The sequence below is a fragment of the Podarcis filfolensis genome (genome assembly GCF_964270895.1).
Source record: "Podarcis filfolensis genome assembly, chromosome: 6".
NCBI lineage: Eukaryota > Metazoa > Chordata > Lepidosauria > Squamata > Lacertidae > Podarcis > Podarcis filfolensis.
Genome location: NC_139609.1, coordinates 99,005,975 through 99,026,213, shown reverse-complemented (window position 1 = coordinate 99,026,213; position 20,239 = coordinate 99,005,975). Strand labels below are relative to the sequence as shown.

Genomic DNA, 20,239 nt, shown 5'->3' with positions numbered 1-20,239 from the left:
AGTGGTGTATAAATTTTATGAAACAGACAAATAAAATAAATAAATGAATCTCCAGAACACCAAAGTCCAAGTCCCAAGGGTTTGTGGATCTCGTAACTTGTGAGTCACGTCATAAGAATGTGTTTTACAGATGTTATATGTTATGGTGTGGGGAGGGGGGGAATGCAGGTTTGCATAAAAGAGACTCCCATCCTGCCATCATAAAATCCTTGTAGCCAATGCCAGCATTTGGGCACTGGGGTGGGGGGAAATTTGAGATAAACTGCAGACCCCCCCAAGTGTCCCTATTTTCCAGGGATGTCCCTGATTTAGAGAAGCTGTCCTGGTTTCTGATCTGACCCCAGAATGTCCTGCTTTTCCTTAGGAAGGTCCTATTTTCCTTGGAGAAATGTTGGAAGACATGGAGTTACCCAACCCCTGAGCCATCTGAAGGCAATCCTGTAGAGGGAAGGTTTCTTTTAAAATGCTCGATGTTTTATTATGCTTTTATATATGTTGGAAGCTGCCCAGAGTGGCTGGGGCAATCCTGTCAAACGAGTGGGGTATGAAGAGGAAAATTATCACTATGGCATGGGACGTCCCTATTCTCATCGGAGAAATGTTGGAGGGTATGCAACTGAGTGCCCACGCCCTTGGATAATGCCAGCAGGCCATTGCCTGGCCTCCCAGCTGTACCTCCTGCTATGCGCCAGCCCTGCAAGGCAGCCCTAGTGTGCTGGCCTGGGACTCGGGCTCAAACTCGGAACCAGAAGAATCTCAGTCCACACCGGATCCTTTGCCTCAGGTATCATCTGAACCAAGTCTGGGGCCTGATCCTGAAGAGCCCCAGTCTGCACAGGTTCCCCTGCAACAAACTCCAGCTGGGCTGAGTCAGGGGCCTGAGCCTGCCCTGGCTCCAGATGCGGGGATGACCTCGTTGCCTCCAGCTGGGCCATCACTTACAGCTGCTCCACTACTGGTTGGGTCAGGGGAGACTGAGGCGGCCTCTGGGTCTAGTAACCCACCGACGTCTCCCGAGCTGCAGAGACTGAGGTCTGAGAGAAGGAGAGACCTGAGTACTTGCAGGAGGAGTGCTCGCCTTCGGGCGAGGCAGGGAGGTGAGTCGCCGGGGGATCAGGACCGGCCATTACCCAGACAGAGATAAAAGGCTGTCGGACCCCGCCCCAGGTTGGGGGAGCAATGTTTGCCAGATCCTGCCTGAGATCCTGTGCCTGTCCTTGCCTGGTTTCCTGCCTTGGCCCTGTCGGACTGACTCCTAGCAGAACCCTTTGATTCGGGACCGGACCTGGACTGCGCTGCTCAGGTTTCCCCCTGGGCCCAGCACACCTGGCAGGACAAAGAGGCTACAGAAGAGGGAGGCAGAGGCAAGGTGTCTTGGCGGGGGGGAGGTGGCACCAAGGCGCTGGCAAGCCGCCAGGAGGAGTGCTGAGGAATACCCCCCCCTTGGCCTGGGGCTCTGCGTTTGCAGGCGGACAAACACACAGACACACAGACACACAGACACAAAGGACTCTACCCACCTGGCACGACTCCATTGGTGGCAATGGCACTCATGGAAATGGCTGTCAGCATCGTCTGTGAGGAGGGAAAGGCAGAGAGGTCGGAGAGAGGGTTTGGTGGGGGGATTAGAACTGCAGAATTGGGAGGGACCTCCAGAGGCCATCTAGCCCAACCCCCGTGATGCAGGAATCCCAATGAGCGCCAGGTCGGCCTTCCCGGGTTTACCTCTTCCCAAGGCATGACAAGGCCAGACCCTCTGTTTCCCCCCTAGATTGTTTTGCCCGGCCCCTGGATGATGGAGAGTGGAGACGGCACTTGGGGGAGGGCAGGGGGTCACTAGGAAGCCAAGGGCCAGAGGGAACCCCAAGTGGGACAAGGCACAAGAAGCAAAGTCAGGAAAGTGGCCCCCGGCAGGTGGAGATGGAGGGGGCGGAGAAGCAGGTGAGGGTGAGAACATAAGGACATTTGCATCTGTCCGAAATCAGTCTTTTGGTACGGCAGCACTGGCACTGCGGAACTCCCTACCTCTTGACACCAAGCAGGCACATTTGTTGTGTTGAAGCAACATTTGTTTGACAAGCCTACCCAGACATTTAGGATGCTGATGTATTTTTAGTTTATTGTTGGTTTTAATTTTTTGAAGGTTTGTATTGCTTTTACTAATAATCTTACTGTTCTGTTCTCTTTTTGGCAAACTGTTTTGAGCTTTCTTTACAATCGAGCAGTACATAAATGTTAAAATAAAATATAATAAAATAAAATAAAACGAGCCTTCTGGATCAGACCAAAGGGGGACCACCTAGCTCAGGATCTCACAGTGGCCAGCCAGATTCCCCCAGGGCAAACCCACAAGCAGGATCCCAGATCCACTTTCCCCTCCTGAGGATTCCAGCATCTGGGATTCAGAGACATGGCTGTCTCCAGCTGTGGAGGCAGAGCAGAGCCCGCCTGGGTTGTCAGTCATACAGGGAAGTCACTCTTATTTTGAGAAGCTCAGAGGCTCTCGGGGTCAGGGAAGCAGCTTCCCCTTGAAGCCCACCCCTTGCCTGTGCTGCTGAGACCCCTCCTCTTGCAGTGTCCCCCTGGAATGGGGGCCACATCTCATCCAGCCAGAAACCAGCTCAAAGGGGCCGGGGGGCCACAGGGCCAGATCCACACTCTTCCCCCCCAATCAGTCACTGTGTGCAACACAGCGCTGTTAAAATTTTCCTTTCCTTTATCCTCAAAGGGCATTCAAAAGAAAGCAAAGGCGATGATGCCCATTCTCCAGAACAGGCTTGCATTTGAAAAGTGTTGCAGCTTAGCTGCAGGGCTTGCTACATCGATTTCTATATTCTTCAGCCAAACGTACAGGCTGCTTGATTTGAAAAGCAAAAATCTGTAAGTGGTTTCATAAAACAATACTTATATAAAAAAAGAAAACCCGCAAAAAAAAACAGACTCCAAACAAAGAGGCCGCCTTAATGAAGTGGTGCAAAATATAAACAGAAGCATCAGAATTTAAAAACAAGTAAAATTCCATGTCTGGTTAGGCTTGTGAAAACGACTTTTGGCATTAGCTGGGATTCCTGCATTTCAGAGGGTTGGGCTAGATGATGAACGGAGCCCCTCAAAATTGACCGCTCTGAGATCCTGTGATTTGTTTCGCTGAATCAGACTTTGCAAAACCAGTGCCCTGCCCTCCTCCTTCCTGTTGGGGGACAGGGACTTGAACCCAGGGCTTTAGGGCTGCCCCAACCAGCCAGAAGGGGGTGTCTCTGGGGGTCCCTTTGGGGGGGTGAGGGCAGGTAATGGGGTGGGGAGAGGTGGGGGCTGAATCAACTTGGCAAGGCTGCTTCCTGGGGACGGCCGGGAGATGGATGGGCTGAGCGGTGCCTTTGGGGCAGGATGCAGCTGGATGAGTCCCCGGGAGGCAGGCTGGGATTAATCAGCTTCCCTGCACCATTGCCCATCCAGGCAGGTGTATCCATCCCCAGCGCCAGCAGCTGCCTTCCTAGGCCTGGCCTGGCTGCGTCCACCACTGGCACATAGAATCCTGGAATTGTAGAGGGGGAAGGGACCCCCAAGGGTTCTCTAGTCCAGCCCCCGCAATGCAGGAATCGCAGGTGAGGAATCCCTGACAGGTGCTCCTCCAGCCTGCAATCTACCTGCCTGCTGTGTCAACTGGGACAATTTATCGGAGGAAGAAATAATAATCTTCTGGACTGCAGTTCTGAATTACCTGTGTGTTTGTTAATAGATCTATTTAGTAGCTTTGATTACACACCCCCCCCCAAATTTACAAAATCATAAAACTGAAGAGCTGGGGGGGACCTGCAATTCAGACATCACAGCTCAAGAAGCCCCCACAGGGGCCCACCCAACCTCTCTTTAAAAACGTCCAAGGAGGGGGAGCGTGCCACCTTCCCAGGTCACCTGTCCCACCGCCAACCATCCCAAAGGGCAGCTGTGAGCTTCCCACTTGACCCCCCCACCCCCACCCCTGGGGTGAGACCTTGAAGATTGGGGCAGAATGTGGGCATTTCAAGGGGCTCCTCATTTTGACCTTCCTTCCCTAAGTTTCCGGCCAGAGTGATGGCCTGGACTGCCGGCCCTGAGGAATCCTGCCTGCCTGGTGAAAACGGGGGGGGGGGCTTCTCCCCTTCCCCCTCCCCCTCCCCGCTCTGCCCATGGGGTCCCCAAGGAGGGGGCAACTCACGCAGGAGCAGCAGAGGACGACCATGCAGAAGGACTCCATGATGCCCGCAATGCCAACGACCCACGTCAGGCGGAGGAAGAGGATGACGCCGAAGATGTTCTGCAGGCATGGCAGGTACACGCCCATGAAGGTGCCCATCTGGGGAGCCTGCAAGGGGAGGGAGCAGAGAGGGTGGTGAGGCACCCGGGGGGTGCGGAGCAGGATGGATACCCCCCACCCTCCGCCCAGGTGCCTTGGGGAGCAGGCCAGGTGAGCGGGTGAGGGGCTTGCTCTCAGAACTACCCTCCCTCGCCCTGGCAGAGGAGCCTCTTCCCCCTGGCACCGGGCAGAGGAAAACATCTGCCGGCAGTGAAGGATGGAGGTGCCTTGCCAGGCTGTGCCAGGGGACGGAGAGGGCAAGGAGGGCTCAAAGGTTCCTCAAGACATTTCAAACAAATCCTTTCTCAACACTTATGCCGAAAGCGGTGCAATAATGCCAGGAAACAATTGGTGGGGGTCACACGGGAGGCTCAAAATCCCGTCAAGAAGGATTCCTTTGTTTATTCGTAGCCCACTTTCTTCTCCACGGAGCGCAAGGTGGGGGACATGGCCGCCTCCCCATCTCGTTTAATCCCCACAAGAAGCATCTCGAGGACCGCCGCTCCCCATATAACCGACCTGGACCCTGAGATCATCACCCGAAGCCCCTTCTTCACATGCAGATAACTGAGGCACATGGTGACTCTGTGCCACCAGGATTTGCAAATGTAAGACTCTGTGGAACCTTTATTCTCAAGAACGGTGGATACTTTGATTTGCATAAATCTGTATTATTTGCAAAGGGAATACTTTACTATCCCTTTGGAGCTGCTCTGTATTTTTACACTCTTGTCCTTCCTGGCTGTGACACTTAATGGTTTGCATGTTTTAATTCCTTGTCCCCCCCCCCCACCTATATTTGCACTTCATTTTTTGTTAAAAACCCATTTTGTTTTATTTTTTAAAGAAGAACAGCACAGCCGCAACAGAGCAATTGAGCGTCCACGGGCATCAGCTCAGCCCCTGACCCTCTGGAAAGAAGGCACACACTTGGGGTCCAGAGCCAAGCCCCCCTCTGCCCCCAACCCCACAAGAAACCCCGCAGAGGCAAAGACCAGTCTCCTGGCGCCCCCCTCCCCTGAATGGCTCACCTTGACGGGCTTCTTCTTGGCTCCCTCGTTGTTCTCCGCCTCCTCGTGCTCCCGGCTGCCCTGAGGCAGGTTGGTGTAGTTGGCCAGGCCGCTGAGCATGGACGACACCATGGGGATGGTGTCCATTTCCTCCTGTGGGGCAGAAGGAGGAGCGGGGCTGAAGAGGGGTTCTCCAGAGGACTGCACATCCCCCTTGGCCCACAACTGCCTCTCCACTCTCCCAACCCCCCGCTCTGTACACCCCATTTCTCCCTTGAAACGCAGGAGATGCTGCTACTTTAAGCTGTTGATCCAACTAGGCTAGTGCTGCCTACTTTGGCTGGCAGCAGCTCCCCAGGGTCTCAGGCAGAGAGGGCAGAGCTCTTTCTTTCTTTCTTTCTTTCTTTTGCTGCATTCTGAACTTTATCAGAAAATGCCACGGTGTTTAAAAACAGGGTCTTTGCTTCATAAATAGTCCGTTCATAAATGGGGACGTGGTGCCAGAGGTGGAGGGGCAGCCCCTGCCATGAAAGGGGTCTCCTCTCCCTTGGACAAGGTGGATGGAGGGTGCCGCGTTGGACAGCCATGTGCCCCATCCTGCCCTCCCTGCGGAATCTGGCCCCTCAGGCCTCCTTGGGGCCCCGGCTGGCTGGATTCTCCCCATTCCTCCCCCCTTTGGCTCTGGGGGGCTTGGACCCCTGGTCAGCCTTGGCTTTCTCTCCCTTGGCCTCTTTGGTTTTCTTGGCCGCTGCAGGCGCCTTGGCCTCTGCCTGGGGGGCCCCTCGTCCTCGGCCCCCCGTCTTGCTTTCCGGGGGGCACCGGGTGTGTTTGCCGGGAGGGCCTTGGAAGAGCTCCGCTTCTTGAGGATTTGGGCCTCCTTCTCCCCCCAGGGGGACTTCTTTGCCTTGGGCTTTGCTGGAGGTTTGCCTGGCTGCTTGCTAGCTTTCGCCTTGATCCTCTTGCTGGAAGCCGCTGCCTCCTTCTCCCCTTCTGCGATTGCTCCCTGCCTCGGTTTCTCCACAGGAACCTTTGCCGTGGGATTCTTGGCCGCTTTCTTCGGTCTGGGCACTGTTTTTCCATCCGAATCCGAATGCTTTTCCTGGCTCTTCTTTCCCTTGCCTTCCTTTGTGCCCAGCTTGAATCTCCCTGTGGCCCCCAGTGCGGAAGAGTTTTGTGGCCGGATGAGGCAGCCGCTTTCCAGGCCTCTGGCCAGGGCCACCTTCAGGGCGTACTTCAGGAGGATGGGGTCCACCCCGGGGTAGGTGCCCAGGATGTAGCGCTTTATGGCCACGACAGAGACCCCCTTGCGCTCATCCAGGGTCTTCACCGCCTCCATCACCATGGTCAGCGTGGGCGCATTCTGCGCCTTGGGGCGGTTCAGGGGGGCCGACCAGCGAGGCAGCGGACTTGGCTGCTGACAACGCCTTCATTGCAAGCAGCTGCCCAACTCTTCCTCCCCTTCCCACCTCAGGGCAGAGGTCTTTCTCATCACCTGAGCCTGTTTGGAGAAGCTGGGCCTTGAACTGTACATCATAGCTGTCAACCGTTCCCTTTTTTAAAAAATATTTTTTATTAACAGGCCAATCACATCACATTAATTCCAAATCACATTAGTTCCAAATTACACAGCCAAATTTTTAAATTTTTGTTGGGGGTACCCATACTTCATGCTCCGAAAGGGATCCAAACATCACTCTTGCTGCTGCTTTAATGTATCTTCTCTTTGTTGTTTTCCTCATCTTCTTGTTGTTATCATATATTCCTTTCTTTGTGATCTCTGATAGTCTCCACAAGCGGGTTGAAAACAAACGTTGTTGTATCCTGTGTGGATTTTACACTCCTCCAAGAGCCACGTCAAAAAGAAACAGACGCCATTTCCGCACCTCCGTACAAAACATTCCCACAGTCTGTCCGTTGAGTTCCACAGGCCTGCCAGTCTCTCATCAATTTTCTCAGGGGGCCCTGCCAGGTCCAACTCACATTCCGATATAGTAGCAAGCCATGGTCCTCCTCCCCCTCGTCCTCCTGTCGGCAGGCCTGCCGTAACAAATCTCTTTTTATTGCTGCGTCACAAAGAACTTTCATTCCTTCCCGATCTTCCCACCAGCCATGTCTTTGATTAGTAATTTATTTCCACACATTTCTTAATCCTCCTGCTTGTGATCAGTAATTGCAACGATTCTTTCTTTCTGGGGGGAGGGGTTATTAGGTACTCACATAAGACAAAAAAAGAAAAGTTTCCCCCCTCCCCTTTTCAGTTCCGCTACATACCAATCCTTTGATGAATCTTCTTCTTCCACTTCACAGAGATCCCTTTAATTAGCAGTCTTTACTCCCGATCTTCACTTGAAGTATGTGCATTTGCTTCTTTCTAATTGTTTATTTTGAGCTGATGCGGCTAGTGCGCGATCAGAGACAGCGTCCGGGAGAGCCGGACCCACACAAGGGCTTTGTGCCTAGTGCCCTCACCCCCTTCTTTCGAATCCCGGGGTGATTTATGGCCACAGCAGGCAAGGCAGTGTTCCCCATTTCCTCGGGGCAACAAGGGAGGCTGCATACTCCCATATCAGCCTCTTAATTACCTCGTGTGAGCCGGAGAGATGGTATTGTCGGCCATCTTCCAATGCGCCCCTAGCGGCCCACCAACCGTTCCCCCCCCCCCTTTTTAAAGGGTAATTCCCTTATTCCGAATAGGATACCTCGCAAGAAAAGGGGAAAGTTGACAGCTAGGCTGTACATAAGGACATAAGAGCCTGCTGGATCCGGCCAGGGCCCATCTAGTCCAGCAGCCTCTTCTCACAGTGGCTGAACCCATGGGAAGCCCACAATCTGAGCACAGTGGTATTCACAGGTAGGCTGTGCCTGAGCATGGAGGTTCTGCTACCACAATAGACCTCCCTAAGAAGGGCCTGTGGATCAGGCCAGGGATCCAGCTAGCCCAACATCCTGCTCTCACAGTGGCTGACCAGATGCCCAGATGGGAAACCCAGAATCAGGATCCGAGCGCAAGAGCAGCTCTCTCCTCCTGCAGCTTCTAGCAACTGGGATTCAGGAGCACGGCTGCCTCCCACTGTGGAAACCCAGTTTGCGTGTCTGCTCTCTAACTCTCTGTGTTTCCTTCTCTCTTTTTTAATGGTTTTTATTAAGAATTTCAACATAACAAATGATCAAAAACATATCTTCATCCCCCCCATTTCCCCCCTCCCCCCTCACCAAGAAAAACCCTCCCTCCCTCCCACCCCCAGACTTCCCTCAGCTCCTCTCTCTGGTTTTTCAACACAAATTATTCTCTGCATATTGTAAAATTGTAAAGATCTTTAAATGATCTATTTATTATGTTAACAATAATAAATCTGTGTGTGTTTATTCAAAACCTGCCAGGGAGTCCAATTCATTTTGGGGTGTTTTTTTTAAAGTCATTTGTAAAAAGTTCCCATTCTTCTTTAAAGCCACAGTTGTCCTTGTCTCGCAGTTTGTGTGTCAATTTCACCAGTTCTGCATAGTCCATCAGTTTCCCTTGCCACTGTTCTTTTGTCGGGATTTCCTCATTCTTCCATCCTTGTGCTATCAAGACTCTTGCCGCCATTGTCACATTATAAGTTCTTTTATTTCCTTGGCAGGCCTTTTCCTACAATCCCGAACAAAAACGCTTCTGGTTTAACGCTCTGCGTTTCCCATCTTGAGTCTGCCTACATGCCAGACTCTTTTCCCCCCGCCAGCTGTGGCTCCTCCATCCCAAATCTTCCCTTCCCGATTCAGGACGTGCCCAGCTCACCTCAAACAAGGCCATGTTTTTCCCATCATATTCCTTCCCCTTCTCCAGGTCTGTGCTGTTGATGAAAGGGCTGCTCTCCTTGGGGTTTCCATCGCCTGAAGGGGGAGAGAGAGAGATGCATCAGTGCCAGAGGCACGGGGCAATTTTCCTGCCCCTCCCTCCCACCCACGTTGCACAGGAATTGCCCCCTGCTTGGCACCCAAATTGCCCCCTGCTTGGCACCCAAATTGCCCCCTGCCCTTGGCTGCTGGAAGCCCATCTTCACAGTCCACCGGCTGCAAAGCTCAAGGTTCTCCGTCCACAGAGCTCGGACAGAAACGGGGCAGGGAGCACCTCTGTGGCCTCCCACCAGCAGCACACACAGGCTGGGTTTCCCCTGGGTCGGAAGGGACCCCGAAGGTCCTCTAGTCCAGCCCCTGCAATGCAGGAATCTCAGCTAGAGAACCCTTGGCAGGGGGCCACTTAGGAGAGGCCATTTATCCAGTGAGCTTCATGGCCAAACAGGGATGTGAACCCAGGTCCTCCAGGTCCTAGTCCAACACTCTCACCACTAGGCCACACTGCCACTTAATTTCACTTACAGACCCTATTTTCCAGGGACAGCCCCAGATTTACAGAAGCCATCCCAGTTTCTGATTTGATCGCGGAACGCTCTGCTTTTCCTTAGGCATAGCTGTCAACGTTTCCCTTTTTTAAAGGAAAATTCCCTTATTCCGAATAGGATTCCTCGCAAGAAAAGGGAAAAGTTGGCAGCTATGTCCTTAGCTATGTCAATCTCTATTTTCATTGGAGACGGGTATGGAGATATGCGACCCCCAAGCCAAGGAGATAAGTGACTATACAACCTTCAAAAGACATCTGAAGGCAGCCCTGTATAGGGAATATATATATATATTTAAGTTCAATGTTTTATTATGTTTTTATATATGTTGGAAGCCCCCCAGATGGGCAACATACTAATGATAATTTTTTAATCAAAATATAAACAATAATAAACCATAAAAATATTTTTTATTTTTCAAAATAAATCCTCCAGTAAGATGGAAAACAATGATTATTTGGGTATGCTTCCACTTTATTTATCCCCCCCCCCCCCTTGAGGCCCTCAGCACATGGTTGTTTTGCTTATGGTTCATCCAGCCCTGATTCAGCCGTAAAAAGTGGGTTTCCCCAGGGGAATACTGGGGGTGGGCAAACCCTCATCGTGGCATAGCATTAGCTCAAAAGGAAGAGGAAAAGCCTTTGCACTCAGAGGAGACCTTCCTTTCTGAAGGCCAAGAGTCTGGCTCATCTAGCTTTCCAGGCCAGAAGGCGGACGTGTGTTTTTGGGCTGCTGGGAGCTGCTTGGCAGAAGCAGAAGAGGGAGGGAGGGAGAATCCAGAAGGTTTGGCCTTAGCAGCCCAGTTCTGGGTCAAGATTTCTGAGCAGAGCAAGTGCCGCAGAATGAGAAGGAAGATCTCTCCTTCAAGGGCTGGGACACTGAAACCCTCCCTTCTCATCTAAGAGTCTTGCAGATTTATTCATTTCATTGTGCAACAGAACTTGTTCCATTATCCCATTTAACCTGAATTAACTTCATGTGTGATTAATAATAATAGTAATAATAATTTCTTATTTATACCCCACCCATCAGAAACAATGGCTTCGACCTTCGCTTTCCTTCCTTGAGCAAACCCGAGGCTCAGATCCAACACTCCCGTTCCGCTCGTGTAGTCCACTTCCACTTGAGTAATGGAAGCTCCCTTTCCTGCCCCCTGCAGACCCCCCAACGTGTGGGGAGAGGGAGAAAGCCCCACTGCACAGCTGGGATGCTGCCTGAGCACCACGGAATACAATCCTAAGTGCAGCTCTTCCTCTTTCCCCTAAACGGGTCAGCATCTGGGTCTGGTCAAGGTCTGGACGGGAGACGACTGCCTGGGAATCCCACTGTACTTCCATGCTGTGAACTGCCCTGTGGTCTTTGGGTGAAGGGCAGTATACAGGTTTGAGAAATAAAATCAAAATAATACAGTAATAGGCAAATCAATAAACTGAGGCAAAATTGAGGGCTCCTCCACGTTCCCATTTGCCCTGTGCTTAGAGGCCGTGGGCCTTGGGGGGGGGTATTCTGTTTGATAATGAAAAGACGATGATGATGATGATGATGATGATGATGATTTATACCCCGCCCATCTGGCTGGATTTCCCCAACCAAGCATGGCTCCAAGCAGTTTCCCCCCAATCCACTCCTTTCACAGGGAAAACTTGCTCTCTAGCTCTCAATCGGAGCAAACATCAGTCCAGAGAAAACCTGAATTGCCGTTTGCTCCAACTGAGTGTTAAAGAGCGGTTTTCCCTGGGGGACAGCAGTGGGGCAAGAGGAAGGGTGGGGGAACTCTTAGTTCCATGATGGGGGAAATGGGACGTAAATGGAAAACGACTCATCCTGAGGTTGGGAGACTCTTGGGGACTGGAGAAGAGAAGAACAGAAGAGGAGAACAGAGTCCTGCTGGATCAGCCCCAGAGGCCCTTCTAGTCTGGCATCCCCACAGCAGCCACCCAGATACGCATTATAGGAAAGCCACAAGCAGAACCTGCGTGCAAGAACTCTCCCTCTCCCCTCTTGCAGCTTCCAGCGACTGGGATGCAGAAGCATTGCTGCTTTGAGCTGAGCCACGGAGAGTCCTCTCTGCCACGCATCTTCAGCTCCTTTGGTAAAGCTATTTAGGTTGGGGGCCAACACTGTCTCCTGTGGGAGAGAGTTCCATAGTTCAACCACATCCTAATCTTCTGTCCTGATCTTCCAATGTTCAGCTTCCCTGGATGCCCCCAGGTTCTGCTCTTCAGAGAGGGAGAAAATGTTCCCCTCTCCTCTCCCTCCATGCAATGGAAAATTCTTTAAACTTTTATCATGGGGCGGGGGGGGGGGGAGAAGAGATTTCTCTGTACCGTGCTTAGTTGTATAATTGGGAGGTGGTGCTTTGCAAGTGGTGTGAGAGAAAAAACCCGTCCCTTTGCATGAATGGAGGTCAGAACTTCACAATTTGCCTCAGCCTTCCTTTCTTCCTGAGAAAAATGGGTTTAAATAAAGAGGAGGAGCAGCAGGAGGAGAGAAGCTCAAAAGGGGTGTCAGTCAGAGGACCTGGCAGAAAATACCTGCATATACCCCACTAGGAAACAAACCACTCAATGAACCTGCAGAAATTGGAACACGTGTAGTTAAGAGAGATCCCCACTGCTCAGAGTCTGGGGGCTTTGCAGCTGCCTCCTTGGGGGCCCTGATCCCCAGGTACTTCCCTCCTGATTGGAAGAAATGTTCCCCCTCCAACAGGCATTGAGCTGCCCGAGTCATTTGCCACAAGGCCAGGGCATGATCTTGCCATTAAATGGGGTCACTTGTCCTTTCATCGTTCTGTGCCTCTGCTGCCCGAGGGAGGGGACTGCCTGGTTCTCTGTTTCTCCTTGCAAGGACACTGGCCTGGCCAGGGAGCTCCAGGGCTGGCCTGATAAATAGCTCTGACAGTCCCGCCCTCCTGGGAATGGCAGCTAATTGTTCTCTTGTCCTGGGGCTCAAGACTCTTCCCAGGGCAACAGCCAGAAACTGCCTGTGCAATTCTTCACAGCAGCCATCCAGCCCCTCTCCTGCTGCCCTCTCAGCAAAGGAGTAAACTTTCTGGTGAGGACTGCTGCTTAAAGGGGGGGGGGGCATTCACAGTCCTGCCCTTCCCCCACCCGTCAATTTGGCTTCCTTCATTGCCTTGGCCACGAGCATCTCTGGGCAACTGAATCTGACGCAAGAACAGCCTGTCTTCTGGATGAGACCAAAGACCTGCAGAGTCCAGCTTCAGATCATCTAATCAAACCTCAGCCCAGCCCAGTGCAGGATAGAAGCGTAGCACCTGCGACAGGTGGGCCACCTTGTCTCTGCTGAAATACTACAAGCTGAACATTAGTCCACCATGTGATGCATCAGCAAAAAAACCTAATGCTATTCTAGGCTGCATCAACAGAAGTCTAGTGTCCAGATCAAGGGAAGACATAGTCCCGCTCTGTTCTGCCTTGGACAGACCACACTTGGAGTTCTGTGTCCAGTTCTGGGCAGCACCATTTAAGAAGGATGTTGAGAAGCTGGAAGGTGTGCAGAGGAGGGTGTGGAAACTAAGCCTGATGAGGAGCGCTTGAAGGAGCTGGGGATGTTTAGCCTGGAAAAGAGGAGACTGAGAGGAGACATGATCAGCCTTCTTCAAATATCTTAAGGGCTGTCACATGGAGGATGGAGCAAGCTTGTTTTCTTCTCCTCTGGAAGGTAGGACTCAAACCAATGGCTTGAAGTTACAAGAAAGGAGATTCCAACTGAACATCAGGAAGAACTTTCTAATAGCAAGAGCCATTATGGATGCTTGAGTTGAGATTCCTGCATTGCAGAGGGCTGGACTAGATGACCCTCGGGGTCCCTTCCAACTCTGCAATTCTATGATTCTATGAACTGGGCCCAGAAACAAGTTGGCAGCCAGTTGGGCCAGGATCCATGCAAAATGCTCAAACCCTCTTTCCCCAGTGAGCAACCTGGACACTGAATTCTGCACCAGCTGAAGTTTCCGAACTGTCTTCAGAGGCAGCCCTGTGTGATCTAACCAGAGCGTAGAGGACATGCCTGAGTCCTCCTGTCCCTGCCTGGCCATGGGAGTCTCTCCCCCATCCCTGCCCCCAGCCGGTCCTTTCCTCTTCCTCCTCCAGGTCCTGATCCTGCTGCCTTCCCTTTCCCAGCTCAGGGTTCCATTCTTGGTGCCCATGAGGCAAGCAGGGCTGACCAGAGGCTTCTAACTGCAGCCACACCAGAGATGCCTTAATGCCAGGTTGACAAAGGGTATTTGCAGTCCCTTTCTGAAAATGCTCATCCTTTTAGCCCGTGGGTAGGCAAACTAAGGCCCAGGGGCCGGATCCGGCCCAATCACCTTCTCAATCCGGCCCGCGGAAGGTCTGGGAATCAGCGTGTTTTTACATGAGTAGAATGTGTCCTTTTATTTAAAATGCATCTCCGGGTTATTTATGGGGCATAGAAATTTGGTCATTTATTTTTTTCAAAATATAGTCCGGCCCTCCACAAGGTCTGAGGGAGAGTGGACCGGCCCCCTGCTGAAAAAGTTTGCTGACCCCTGTATTAGCCTTTTCCCCCACCACTCAGTGAGCTGCTCCTTTCCCCCTGAACGAAGATCTGTTTCCTAGATAAGCTGCTGTCCATTGCAGCACCCTTTTCTTCTTCTTTTTTTAACACTTCATTAACATTCATTTCCAGCATCATCTTATTCCTTGTAATCTGCTTTGGCCTTTCATGCTCAGGGAAAACATGACCTCATTTCATTTCATTTCAGGGTTTCTGGAGGGAGGGGCTGAAATTGAGCCTCCCATTCAAGCAATCCGGACACAGCAGAGGCAAATCATTAAGAAAAAGAAACGTTGGCTGCTCAGTTCTACTTAAAAGAACCACTCCTTCAACCGCAATTTCTCAAAATCCAACTAATTGGAATTTGGGGCATTTGAGATAAAAAAAGAAAAGAAGAATGGATATAGTTGCTAAGCGCTACCACGGTGCGTGTTAAATTTAGATTCAAGAATATCCAGACACAAGCTGTGATCCTGCGCACACTTACTATGGGTCTCCCTCCCACGGGAGGCAGTGAGGATTAGACAAATTCATGGAGGAAGAAAGGGCTATCTCACTTTTAGAAGACATCTGAAGGCAACCCCGTTTAGGAAAATTTTTTTAATGTCTAATGTTTTACAATTTTTATGTGCTGTAAACTGCCCAGAGTGGCTGGGGAATAAATAATGTTGTTGTTGTTATAGCATGGGGGGCAGAGGCCCATGGCCCCGGGTGCACGATTTTAAGGTGGCCCGAACCAGGAACCCCCAAACAGGGATCCCCATCCTGCCCTACCTGCCTCTGGGGGTCTCTGGGCCCCGGAGCCCAACCTGCCCCACTGCCGCACCCCCAACCCCCTCACTGAAGGGCGCCTGGCCAGTGCCCGCTCACTCCTCGCTCGGACGGTGAGCTGGCACAGACGAGGGCAGGCAGGCAGAATCTCCAAGCCAGGGGAGCTCTCGCAAGCCCACCTTCCCAGCCTGTTCACACTCCTGTCCTGTCTACACTGGCTTGGTCATTGTCCACAGAGCGGAAGAGGGCAGGATCCCCAAGGAAGTGCCCTCTGGGGAGCTGGCGTCAGGGATCAGGCCCATTGGCAGACCAACTCTGTGTTAAAAAGCTGTCTGTAAAGTACGGGTGGTACTTAACACCAGTGAAGTTAGCAAAAATGTATCATACTCATGATAATAAATGCTGGAAATGTAAGGAAAACGAAGGAACCTTTTACCACATGTGGTGGACATGCCCCAAGGTAAAAGACTTCTGGGAAAGGATTTATAATGAACTGAAAAAAGTGTTGAAAAACACATTTATTAAGAAACCAGAAGCCTTTTTACTTGGTATAGTGGGGGGTGAAATCCCCCAAAAGGATGTTACTTTTTTTCTGTATGCCACAACAGCTGCGAGAATATTGCTAGTGAAGAATTGGAAGAAACAAGATTTACCATTTATCGAAGAATGGCAGATGAAGATGATGGACTATATGGAACTTGCCGAAGTGACCAGGAGACTCTGAGACCAGAGAGAAGAGAGGGTGGAAGAAGACTGGAAGAAGTTTAAGATCGATCCCTCATGCTAGGTGGGAGTTCCTTGCCTGGTGGGGGCCCAGTTCCACCCCCCTCGAGGTCTGCCTCTGGCCAGCTCTCTCTAGTTGTTATTCCTGCATTGTAGGGGGTTGGACTGTGATTCTAGATTTCACCAGCCATCTCCTGCCCGCATCCTCAAGCTGCAACAACTGAAACCGATCCCACCCCCTGTAACTGGATGGTCCCCTGGGGATCTCCCACAAGCCTGATCCACCTGCAGCGTCAGTTCAGCAGAGGCCCAAGCGACTCCCCCTCAAAGTCATTTCTGCAGTTCCATTATGTGGGAGAGCTCTGGAATGAGGGGGGGCGGCAGTTAAGGGTATTGGAAGAGAGACGGAAATGGAGTCAGCATCCACGGTCCCTTTGGACCAAAGATATATAACATTAAAACACCGAATACTCTGCCCGGATATAGCCAGAGGCCAATATTAGAAGAGGAAAACGACTTTCCTCTGACTAGTAAGAAGCAGAGGAAACTGGGGTTGGCTCAGAGATCAGCCTCTGTTCATGGACACAAGAGCCAGATTTATGCATGGCCTCAGCTACAGTTTAGGGACTCAGGTTAGCACAATTCTTTAAACTAGATTTTACATAATTGGTGAAAAAGTTAATAGAAGTATTGCAAGATATATGCAAGATTTTTGTACAAGTGCATATCCAAACAGGATACTGTATTATTTATGTTTCCCTTGTCCTTAGTGTTACAGAATTATAGAACTGCAGAGTCTGAAGGGACCCAAAGCGTCATCTAGTCTAAGCCCCTGCAATGCAAGAAGGAATAATGCACGTCTTAGAATAACACACACCTGTCTTATGGTAACACAGGGCAGGCGTGCTCTGAAACTTGACAGAGCATGTCCTAATCCGGCCTTGATGTGCATGGATGGACCTGGAGCTAGATTATTTCTTAAAACTACTTGGTTCACTTCTCTGACCGGCAGTCGCCAAATATTTCGCATTCCAAGATATGAAGGAAAAGAAACTATTAGAATTACCTTTTTTCCCATCAACAAGGGGTAAAGGTAAAGGGACCCCTGACCATTAGGTCCAGTCGCAGTTGACTCTGGGGTTGCGGCGCTCATCTCGCTTTATTGGCCAAGGGAGCCGGTGTACAGCTTCCGGGTCATGTGGCCAGCATGACTAAGCCGCTTCTGGCGAACCAGAGCAGCGCACGGAAATGCCGTTTACCTTCCCGCTGAAGCGGTACCTATTCATCTACTTGCACTTTGACGTGCTTTCGAACTGCTAGGTAGGCAGGAGCAGGGACCGAGCAACGGGAGCTCACCCCGTCGTAGGGATTCGAACCGCCGACCTTCTGATCGGCAAGTCCTAGGCTCTGTGATTTAACCCACAGCGCCACCCGCGTCCCTATATCAACAAAGGATAGGTTCTATTTATTAAATCATAAGTCATCTCACACTGAAAAGAACATGTCCCCTTTCTTCAAAATGCTTTATTTTTCAAGGTTTTGCAGCTGGTGAATGTACACAAATATAATTAGATGACTAGTCAAGAAGGCAGAGAAGGAAAGCCAGGCCATCCTTAGCCAAGGTTGGGGTCCTCTAAACACTGAGCTAGGAGGGTTACACTCTGCACTCAGGGGCACTGACCCATCAGAACCAGAGCCTGCTGGATCAGGCCAGTAGCCCACCCGGTTCAGCATCTCCTCTTCTCACAGTGCTCACCAAGATGCCTGCAGTAAACCTGCCAGCAGGATCCGGGCACAAGAGCAACTGGGATCCAGAAGCATCGCTGCCTCTGACTATGGAGGCAAAGCAGAGCCAACCTGGGAATAATAATAATGACAACAAGAACAATAAATTTTATTATACCCTGCCCTCCCCAGCCAAGACCGGGCTCAGGGCGGCTAACACCAGATATAAAAACAATTGATTAAAATACAACTTAAAAACAAGATTAAAATACAACATTAAGATGCAGCCTCAATTCAGTAGGAACTCAAATCAAAAACTTTTTTGGGGATGAAAACGTCAAGACTTCACCAAGGCCAACTATCCAGACTATTCCTACGTGGGCCAGAAAAAAGCCAGGGAAGTCCCCAAGCAGGAGTTCCATCACAGAAGTAGAAAGGAAAGAGGGGGAGGGGAAGGGGATCAAGTTGATTCCAAGCCAAAGGCCAGGCGAAACAACTCTTTCTTACAGGCCCTGCAGAAAGAAATCAGATCCTGCAGGGCCCTGGTCTCATGAGACAGAGCGTTCCACCAGGCCGGGGCCAGCGCTGAAAAGGCCCTGGCTCTGGTTGAGGCTAATCTGACTTCCTTAGGGCCAGGGACCTCTAAAGTGTTGCTATTTATGGACCTTAAGGTCCTCCGCGGGGCATACCAGGTTAGAAGCCATTGCTAGCCCTCTCCCCCTCCCTGAATTTGTCCAATCTTCTTTTAAAGCCATCCAGGCTGGCAGCCATCGCTGCCTCCTGGGGCAGTGAGTTCCAGCGATTAACTATGCGTGCATTAAAAGTGCTTTTCCCCCCTGTGTTTTACTTCTGAGTGAATATGCATAGGCTTGTGCTGCCAGCAAGTTTCATCACATGACGACTTTGCCTCTGAATTAACCGTGCTCCTAGCCCTCTGCTTGCCAAATGCACTTAGTTTAGGGAGCCTTTTGCCCCTGCCCAAGTCCCGGGGAACACGACAAGCATCTCTCGCAGAGTGGAAAATGCACCTCGCTTATGAAATTTTGATGCGGAAGTTCTCCTCTGCTCGCCACGCATGAGCACACGCAAACCCACCCGCACCAGTCTAAAAATGCAACATCCAGAGCCCCGGGGGGGCGAGGGGGGAGGCCCAAGTGTAGATAACAAGCCAGCCAGCAGGATCCTTGTCCGCACGATGCTTTGCGCAGAGCTCTGAGCCCTGTCATGTTCGCTCTCCCCCCCCCCCCCGTGCCCGCCTGAACATGCAAGCACCCTGGGCCCCCCAGGGGGATCGGAATAGCACAATATATAACCAGAGCTGCGCAGAGAAACCCAGCCAGAGAGAGAGAGAGAGAGAGAGTTGAGGAACCAGCCAGCCAGATGTTAATGGGCAAACATCTGAAAAGCAGATTGCGGAGCCAAGGGCAACCAGTTCCAACCTCCCCCCCCTCTCCTGGTCGCTTGTGGCAGATGCAGGGAGGGAGGCTCCTGGGACCCTCTCCCCGCAACCCCAAGAAGCAAGTGGCAGGGGGAGGGAGACTCCCCTGGGGGGCAGTCCAGCGGGACGCGTCACTCCAGGGCCTCTGCCATCACCAGGCTTGTCTTCGCTGCACAACCAGAAGAGCTGGAGCTTAGGCAATCATTTGCAGTGGGGCAGCAGTGGGGGGTCTGCCTGTGGCCAATGGCAGGGGACTCCCAAGGGAGCAGAGGACCAGGCCCTGACTGTCTCCCAAAGGTTGTGGGGAGGGGGACTGAGGGCAGGGAGCTGGTGGGCGAGAGGGTTGGGGAACCAAGAGCACATCAAGAACAGCATCCTGCCCTCACAGGGGCCAACCAGATGCCCCTTGTGGGAGAGCCCCTCTCCCTCCTGGGGTTCCCAGCAACTGGGATCCGGAAGCATCCCTACGGGACCACCTCTCCTGGTCTGCCCCGCAGAGGACCTTAAGGTCCACAAATGACAACACTTTGGGGGTCCCGGGTCGCAAGGTGGTTAGACTGGTCTCAACTAGGGCCAGGGCCTTTTCAGTACTGGCCCCCGACTTGGTGGAACGCTCTGTCCCAAGAGACTAGGGCCCTGCGGGACTTGACATCTTTCCGCAGGGCCTGCAAGACAGAGCTGTTCCGCCTGGCTTTTGGTTTTGATTCAGTCTGCCCCTTATGTTTCCCTCCCCTTATGGTCTTGATTTTGATTTATGGGCTACTTTTAAAATGAGGCTGCTTTTTAAAATTGCATTTTAACCTGTATTTTAAATTGGGGTTTTTTCTCCACCTATTATGTTTTTCAAGGTAATTTTACTGATGTTAGCCACCCTGAGCCTGGCTTTGGCCGGGGAGGGTGGGGTATAAATAAAATTTATTATTATTATTATTATTATTATTATTATTATTATTATTGCTGCCTCTGACTATGGAGGCAGAGCAGAGCCATCGTAGCCATCCATAGCCCTCTCCTCCTCCATGAGTAATAAGAATTAATAATAATAATAATAATAATATTAATAATAATACTCCACCGATCTGGCTGGGTTGCCCTAGCCATTCTGGGCACCATCCAACACACATAAGAAGAAGAAGAAGAGTTTGGATTTGATATCCCGCCTTTCACTCCCCTTCAGGAGTCTCAAAGTGGCTAACATTCTCCTTTCCCTTCCTCCCCCACAACAAAGACTCTGTGAGGTGAGTGGGGCTGAGAGACTTCAGAGAAGTGTGACTGGCCTAAGGTCACCCAGCAGCTGCAGGTGGAGGAGCGGAGACAC

At 51.5% G+C, this 20,239-nt stretch overlaps 2 protein-coding genes across 3 annotated transcripts in view; both read right to left on the bottom strand.

Annotated features, from left to right (window-relative positions):
- SLC12A5 (solute carrier family 12 member 5) overlaps positions 1–20,239 on the bottom strand; it is a 104,044-nt gene that overhangs the window by 39,107 nt on the left and 44,698 nt on the right. For both annotated transcript variants that reach the window (XM_083618433.1, XM_083618434.1), the window contains exons 2-5: positions 9,122–9,216; positions 5,368–5,499; positions 4,199–4,345; positions 1,521–1,575 (exon numbers count right to left, since the gene is read on the bottom strand). In XM_083618433.1, the coding sequence (XP_083474559.1) occupies positions 1,521–1,575; positions 4,199–4,345; positions 5,368–5,499; positions 9,122–9,216 (429 nt within the window). The remainder of the gene's footprint in view (positions 1–1,520; positions 1,576–4,198; positions 4,346–5,367; positions 5,500–9,121; positions 9,217–20,239) is intronic.
- On the bottom strand, positions 5,792–6,803 carry LOC310765259 (uncharacterized protein; the record flags this gene model as incomplete). Its single annotated transcript, XM_083620034.1, has 1 exon — positions 5,792–6,803. Exon 1 carries the CDS (start codon positions 6,686–6,688, stop codon positions 5,792–5,794), a length of 897 nt encoding a protein of 298 aa, XP_083476160.1. The 5' UTR covers positions 6,689–6,803.